The following is an 8,092-nucleotide window of genomic DNA, read 5'->3' as shown; positions in this document are numbered from 1 at the left end:
CAGCAGCTATATGCTCTACTACAGCTTGCTGCGTGGTGGCGGGTAAACGTTTGCCGTTGACGCGCATCATGGGTTGGTTGCCACGCGGAGTCTCTGCCCCAACAACACCAGAAAACAGTCGCGAGAGTCGCGATAGAGCTTTATGAATAAATTGAGCGTGTATAGAAGGTTAAGAAAACAGCTGCAATCATCAAAATACACTCAGAATTAGCCTATGGGTGATGCGTTGAAGTTCTAAGAATACCCCTCGCCACTGCACGTGATGTACATGGTATTTCGAAAACCGTTATATGTATCATCAAGATCCTTCTCACAAAATCCAAATCTCGACCCGGGCATTGCAATAGAACGTGCTGCTACAGGCCATTGACCTCTCGTGCCATCACTGTGCTTGACCATTGATCTGGTTCCACGGTCGATCAGAGGTTAGGGAGGATTTATTAAGGCCTCATTCGCACCTGCATCGAATGAGCTCAGAGACCCTCCCATATTCTTCGCCGTTTCTTTAAACAGAACTCCGGCCGTGAAATGCGGTTAAAGAGTGGATAACAGTCGGAATTGATGTGTAACGCTGATTCACCTGCGAACAAACGGCGATCGTGTGCGTGTGTCAATTCGCTCTTTAGGCGCGATGCATGCTAAAAAGATTGAGCAAACCCTCATGCGCTGTAACTGTAACACCTCATCTAAGGACGCGCTGGCTATATTCTGGGGCGATGACGTCATGCCAGAATAATCTCCTTCAGCGGATTCTCTCCTTCCCCCGGATCCGCGTGAGTTGTGTCCACTGCTGTACTCGTCGGTCTGTTCTTCCAGCTGAAGTCTTTTTCACTTATTGAAATCCAGAAACTGTGTTCTGCCTACTTTGAGGCATCGTGAAAAACGGCAGTGCTGTCCCAAAACTCACTAGGCTCCTGTCACAGCTAAAAAGCGGCAAGATACAGACTATAATTACTTGCACCCTAATCAGGCTGCTTATATAAGGCTAGTTTTCTGCGACCGCTCATTACTGCAATTTTATCGCTACTTCTAAATAGAATTCCCAAGACTCCAGGTTACTCATGAAATTTTTTTCATGAAAAGCTCCTGGGAAGTAACACATGTTCAAGGCGCGCTGGTGCATGACTCCTGTACGTCGATAAATCAGGGGTCAGGGACTCAACCTCGACAACGTTCACCACGTCGGTGAGCTGTGCCTCCACTTACTTTCACCTGCGAAATGACAACGTAGATCCAAGTTAAGCTCTGCCTCCCTGACCTTTACACGACTCAACCACACACACGCGCACACTCCACGAGTACTCCCGATCGGTCTATTTTTGGATCTCAGCATGCTTACTCACTATCAGATGCTCGAGGTGAGCCGCTCTGCGGATCTTGGAGCGATCAAGAAAGCGTACTATAGGATCTCATTACTATACCACCCTGACAAGACGGTGCATCTGCCTGATGCAGAGCGCACCCAGCGTGAACAACTGTTCAAACTTGCCAACGTAGCCTTCGAGGTACTTTCAGACCCCCAGAAACGCAAAGCCTATGATCAGACAGTCCATACTGGAAAAGATCGACCTACGACACAGGCCCGCAACACGGCCGCGCGCAGCACTACGAGTCGTCCACCACATGGCCCGGCCCCAGACCAACAACCGCCCAACGGTGACCGCAGACCGGCGCAGAATGCTCCGGCCCGCTCGACTACGGCAAACCGTGAAGATGCTCAAAGCTTTCCAGGTTCTCAGGATATTCAGCGCGCGCCTAGTAGTGCACACCGCTTCACTGCAAGCACTCTCGGGAAGGCGCCTGACTTTCACTGGCATTATTGCCAGTTGAATGAGTACAGTAAATACACAACACTCACATACAATAATTGGCTGGGATGGAACTTCTCAATCATGGTTGCAAGCCATTTCAAGGTTGTAGCAAGGCCGGTCATACCACAGAAGCCAGTGTCGGAGTCCATCGTCGTTCGCCTGCCCTTACTGCGAAAAGGAAAACATGCGCCCTGCTCACCTCACAATATAGCCATTGATCTTCGTGGGGTACCTGGAAATAAGCACACGATTCTCTGCTCGGCACTCGTAGAGTCGCAAGCCGCAGGCCTGGAAGTGGTCGTGGAACTTGCCATCGCACCTGAAACAGCACAACCAATCGCCCAAGGACCAGTCTCGTGGAAGTGGGCTTACAGTATCGACCACAGGCCTCTTGCTGTTTCCACGCAAGCTAGAGTTACAAGCACCTTGTTCTATCCCTACAAGCCCTTCATGGCCATTGCCCCGCGTGGAAGTATGCCTGCCCCGCCCTACCCGGAGGGATCGCCTATGCGCGGACTGTTGTCACAATTCCCTGGTATCAAAATTGAGGAACCAGAGTCGGACTCTTACTGCGTAAGGGAGGAGCAGCAGGGTAAGACGGTGTGGCGACTCACTGCAGTGGGTTCTATGTAGCATACACCTTGTGGATTTTACTCGAGTAAACATTCTCTCCTTTGACACTACTGGTTTTGGGTCTTCAGAGAACTATTCTAAATATTGTTCAGTCCAGAGTTCTTGGCATCATCTTCTTATCAAGTAGGATATCTTTGGAAACAGTTCAAAGTCAGCGGATTTGGGAGGTAGTGAAGGAGTAGGATCGACACATACCAATAGTAGTGTGCCATCTAGACAGAGTAAGAGAAGAAGAGTGTCATTACAGGTTTCCTATCGTTTATTATTTTCCCCTAGTTCTTGTACATGCCACACTTCTCTCCCACTGAGTACATAAGAGCCATTTGTATACTCCATTGTGCTATGCAACTAGGCTATTCCTGTTGCGTTGCCTGAAGATCAAAGCACCGAGCCACTGCCTTGGCAATCACTCTCTGCAATGGCACAGTGCCAAATCAAGGCAATTCTCTTCTGCTGGAAACAAGTCCAAGGGCAGTGCACCACGAGTGAAGGTGAATGCACTAGCGCCGCACGCCAAGCGCCGCCTGCAAACAAAAAAAATTCTCCCGCGCTGGACCTGCTTCTCACTAAACGTCAACTCAGTCGATCACCACCACCCAGATTGTTTGTTGGTATGATGATTTCGTGGCGCTGATACTGACACTTTTAGCGAACATCGCCAGCACCATGGCACCCAAAATACATGTAGTCGATCCGGACACGGAGACAGTCATCGTTCTCAAGAATTTGTGCACAAAATTCATAACATGGAGCGAGGCAGTCGCTGGGATCGCCAAAGAAGAGCCCAGGGCCATTACTGGTATCCTGGATAACGGCTTATCCGAACGTCAGCTGAGCCGTGAAGCTTTTCCTGCTAAGGTGACACTCACGAACGAGAAAGATCGTAGTAATTCAATTCATCTCGGGCGACACTGTGCAGAAGCTTCTACCCGAATCGCAGCCGGGGCCTGGCCCGGGGATCCACTACAAGGCAGCCTCCCGCCACCTGTAGCTCGCATCGTCCTGGTTCAAGCGCGCGACAGCAAAAGAAGGATGGGCTGAATCTAAGCTTTTGATGGAAGCTATCGGATCCTTGCCCACGAATGGGACGAGCAAGCTTCCTGATCGTGCTCAACATCTTCCATCCGCGCAACAAAAAGATACCAAGGACAGTCGCGCTCGAAATGCTGGCCAAGGTAGGTGTTGCAGTCGATTACTACGAATGCGGCGAGTCTCAAGAGTTATTCACATACACGTGGATTGAAGCATTCAATAACCAGTCATTCCAGACTTGTATTGTCGCGATCTGATCCGGTGGGTCTGGGCTGTTTGGGGTGCTCAACTTGACTGAGCAGTTCATGGATGCTATTGCGTTGGGTAATGAAGGAGAGCAAAGACATAAGGCGTGCTTTAGATCTCTCCATCCCGACCCCTGTGTTAAGTAAGTTTCCTTTGCCCTTTGCTCAGGCGCTTACCGATGCGAAATTGCTGGTGAGATCAATCTGAGACGTTACCAGGCCAGCGAGTCTGTTATTGGCGGTTTACACGACCTAGTCGACGAGTATCGCAGTTGCAAGGACCACTGTAAGTCGAACGGCGCGCTCTCATTCCAATGCAGCTCAATCTTCGTTGGGGCACTCACGAAAGAGCTTGACGGTTGGTTGCTGATCAATCCATGTCCTGAGATCCTGTTCTCCAACCTCAGCTTGAGCAGCATCTGTACCAAAGCTCATAGCACAAAGTCGGATTCCGTCCGCGAAGGACGCTCTCTGATTGGTCAGCTCGTTCTGGTTAGCTCTCCACACTGTAGATAGTCGCCACTCTCCATAGTACCAATCGACAGTTCACCCACCATACCCATCAGATTCCTGGGCGGCTATCAGCAAAAATAAAGCATGTACCAGAACGATTCAGATCAACGGTGACCTCAGCAGCCCAGAACCTTGTCAATAAAGCAGACGATAGCCCAGTCGGCCTCAGCTTATGTCGTTGGAGAGGACCTGAGAAATCTGCAAGTTGCCATCTTAGATGAGTACTGTCCAGAGCAGTGGAAGAGGAGACAGGCTGAATTCCGTGGCGAAGAAGAATTGCTTCTTCCCTTAATAAACGATTGTCATCATTCTGGACTTTGATGCTTTTAAAGATAACGTACCTCACAGGCGAGCCGCTCACTCGATTTTACTAGGGAAAATCAACAATCTAAGGCTTAATAACTCTAGATCTACTTGATAGAATCTTCTAAAGATTTAATATGTCGCTTCTATACCTATTCTCGTTCAGTCTTCGAAATCTTGGAGCGCTAGGCCTTACATAGCAGATCTTTTCTTGTTTTGTTCGAGACTTTAGTTAAGCGTATTTTTCTAAATCCTTAATAACTTTTTTCTCTTCAGGCCTAGCAACTTCAAACTCTAATATAATATTAAATACATAACGTACTCCACGGGTGAGTCGTTCATACGGGTGAGTCGTTCATACTGCCAAGACCACACCAACATTCTACTTCACAACGCAATGCCTCAACAACAACACAGATCTAAGCCCTTTAAAGAAGCTGCAATACAGCTTGCGCTTCAGGCAGTTAAACAAGGCGCGACGCTCACTCTGCGACGCGCTGCAGCTATATATAACGCGCCTTACAACACGCTACGCGATCGACACGCAGGACGCACTGCACGAGCCAATTGCACGCCAAAATCACGGAATATGGATCAGACTGAGGAGGATGTGATTGCTGAGTACATACTTGAGCTGGATGCCAGAGGATTTGCCCCTCGATTGGCTGCTGTAGCTGATATGGCCAATTCTTTGCGCGCTGAGCGTAATATGGCCTATGTTGGCATAAACTGGCCCAATACGTTCGTCAAGCGCCGCCCTGACCTCCAAGTCAAGTTTAATCGCAAGTACAACTACAAGAGAGCCCTGTGTGAGGACCCTGAGGTTATTAGGGGCTAGTTCCGCCTGGTGGAGAATACTAAAGCTAAGTATGGCATCCAGGATGATAACACGTACAACTTTGATGAGACAGGCTTCATGATGGGCCAGATATTAACAGGAGCAGTTGTTACAGGCTCAGAGCGTCGCGGACGGCCAAAGGCAGTGCAGCAGGGCAACTGGGAGTGGACAACAGTCATACAGGGCATTAATGGCACAGGATGGGCCATTCCGCCCTTTATCATCTTCAAAGGCTGCAACTACCTCTCTACCTGGTATAAAGAGGACAATCTGCCCCACAACTAGGTTATTAGAGTCTCTAAGAATAGATAGACTACTAACTAGCTTAGTCTTAACTAGTTAAAGCACTTTAATGCCTATACAAAGACACGCACCTAAGGAGTGTACTAAAGGAGGTGAGGCAACCTAAAGACACTGTAAACAGTGTTATAAGGTAGGGCATAACTCGCGCACGTGTAAAAAGCCTGTAGAAGCTGTTGCTGAATAATATTACATGCTGTACCAGTGTATACAAGGCCAAAGTAGGCTGGCGGAATGGGTATACTCCAACGTCCTTCGTGGGTACCCCCCAAAACTTTGTCAATAATACATGGATTCTAGCGAACTAGGGCTTAAAAGAAAGAGAAAAACTACCTCTACATTTCTGTAGTAGAGGGTTTTGTTATAACTATTAAACTGCACAAGCTAGAGGCTAGAAAAGGTTAAAAAAGGGGGGGTACCTAGCGAGCATACCCATTGATAGGTATACTTTGCTAGGTAGTGTTAATAACTTAGCTAATACTAGGCGGAATAAGCTAATTCTTTTTTTATTAGAAGGCGCAATACTAGGCGCTTCTACGAATAATAGATTATGTAAGCGTATCTCTGCTAGTTAAGAAGCTATAAGCCAAAACGTAAAAAAGCATACCCTACCCATCCGCCAGCCTAGGCCAAAGTAGGCCAATGCGAGCCATAATAGGGTGGAGGTTTGGTGTGGTCTTGGCAGTATGAACGACTCACCCGTATAAACGACTCACCCGTGGAGTACGTTAGGTGCAACTAAGTTATTAAGTTTTGAGACTATTCTATTGGGTAGATATGGAGATATTAAGCCTTAGATTACTGGTTTTTACTAGTAAAATCGAGTAAGCGGCTCGCCCGTGAGGTACGTTATTGTTCAAACTGACATGCAGGTATGATCCCCGGGACGAGACCCAATGCATGATGGATTTTTACCGAGGTAACGCCGAAAGCTGACGTAGAAGATTCTCGCGGCTTCCCCAACCGTCTCGCAACATCACCAAGCAACACGAGCCGCCTCCAGCTTTCCAGCACCATCCATCTTCTTACGGAAGCCACATTACTAACTAAGAATTTGCATTTCAATTGCTGACTACAGTACCGCCACTATGGATATAAAACCCTTGCATGCGGCTCCGGCAGGGTCCATCAACAAGTCCAAAGATCTCGAATACTACGCTCGATCTACCAGATCTCCAGCTTGCTCTGAGCCTTCACCATAGCTCTAACCCATCACCAAGTTAACGCCAGCTCCACCAAGCTCGCCAGCAATGGCCTACATCCTTGCCCCACGCTTCGCACAAGCCTATCAGGCCACAGAGTGCAACAACCCATTCGGCTTCTGCGCCTCAGCTCCACGACCTACACACGACTACCGCATTGCTCGGCGTTCTCAGCCTCAGCCTTGCCCCTCGCCCTTCGCCAGCTTCCTTAGCCAGATCAAAGACCTGGCTAACCAGATCGACCGCGAGTCACAGCGCCAGGCACAGATCAAAGCTCAGCGGGAGGCTAAGCGGGAGGCCCAACGTGCAGCGCAGATCCAGGCACAGCATGAAGCCTATAGGGCACACATCGAGGCACAGCGCGCAGCCTACCGCCAGCGCCAAGCTCAGATTGAAGCACACCTTGCCGCTCAGCGAGAGGCACGCCTCCAGCAACAGCTCCGCAAGCGCGCCTTAAGGGCTCAATTCGCGGTCACTCAGGGCGAGCAGGGATGGCAGGTCGAAGCTGAGGTTCCTGACTTCCAACAAGAAAACATCAGCATCGAGGTCAACGACGAAAACACCCTGAAGATCGCCGGCAACACCGAATGGGGCGCAAAGCTTCAGATCGAGGTCCAGCCTGAGACCGAGGGTCCACTCGCAGTCGAGCAATCTCCTGAGGATGCTACCGAGCAGACCATTGAAGAGTCAGCAGACGAGAAGCTGGAAGACGGCACCCTCGAACCCTCCGTCCAAGTCGCCACCGAGACTACGGGGACCGGGTCCGCTCGCCCCGCCACGCCAGACAGCGACACCTCCTCGCACAAGTCATACCAACCCACCGTCGAAGACGATTTTGAAGACGATTTCGAAGATCTCGGCCCTGAGGCTTCTACACTTTTCTCCACCCCTTTTACACTTGCCAGAACCTCTGAACCCAAGGGCAAGGAGAAGAACGTCGAGCCCACTGTGATAGCCGAAGACCCCGAGGTCTCTGTCCCCAAGCAGCAGCAACAGAAGAAAGAGGAGGAGGTCGAGGAGCGCCCTCGTGGATCGTTCGAGCGCACATTCAGGTTCCCCGAGCGCATCAATGCTGATGGTGTTCGCGCCAGCTTCAAGAATGGTGTGCTCTGCGTGACTGTTCCCAGGGCACAAGCTCAGCATGCTAGAAGGATTGCGATCTTGTGAGATAGACTAAATATAGATGGCGGACGGGGTGATGGGATTGATGGAGGC

The 8,092-nt window shown here is 49.8% G+C and overlaps 3 protein-coding genes across 3 annotated transcripts; all 3 read left to right on the top strand.

Moving 5' to 3' along the window:
* Positions 1-1,331: 1,331 nt before the first annotated feature.
* On the top strand, positions 1,332-2,470 carry M421DRAFT_397446 (DnaJ-domain-containing protein; the record flags this gene model as incomplete). The annotated part of the gene is made up of 2 exons (XM_033590138.1): positions 1,332-1,547; positions 1,797-2,470. 2 exons carry the CDS (start codon positions 1,332-1,334, stop codon positions 2,442-2,444), a joined length of 864 nt encoding a protein of 287 aa, XP_033446409.1. The 3' UTR covers positions 2,445-2,470.
* Positions 2,471-2,862: 392 nt separating this feature from the next.
* Positions 2,863-3,485, top strand: M421DRAFT_397443 (uncharacterized protein; the record flags this gene model as incomplete). The annotated part of the gene is made up of 2 exons (XM_033590137.1): positions 2,863-3,055; positions 3,094-3,485. The coding sequence occupies 2 exons, from the start codon at positions 2,863-2,865 to the stop codon at positions 3,483-3,485; spliced, it is 585 nt and encodes a 194-aa protein (XP_033446408.1).
* Positions 3,486-6,925: 3,440 nt separating this feature from the next.
* On the top strand, positions 6,926-8,044 carry M421DRAFT_68266 (HSP20-like chaperone; the record flags this gene model as incomplete). The annotated part of the gene is made up of 2 exons (XM_033596496.1): positions 6,926-7,181; positions 7,296-8,044. 2 exons carry the CDS (start codon positions 6,926-6,928, stop codon positions 8,042-8,044), a joined length of 1,005 nt encoding a protein of 334 aa, XP_033446407.1.
* Positions 8,045-8,092: the final 48 nt, after the last annotated feature.

This window comes from Didymella exigua, assembly GCF_010094145.1.
Source record: "Didymella exigua CBS 183.55 unplaced genomic scaffold M421scaffold_24, whole genome shotgun sequence".
NCBI classification, from domain to species: Eukaryota; Fungi; Ascomycota; class Dothideomycetes; order Pleosporales; family Didymellaceae; genus Didymella; species Didymella exigua.
The sequence above is the reverse complement of the archived record's forward strand: the minus strand, read 5'-3'. Positions and strand labels throughout refer to the sequence as shown.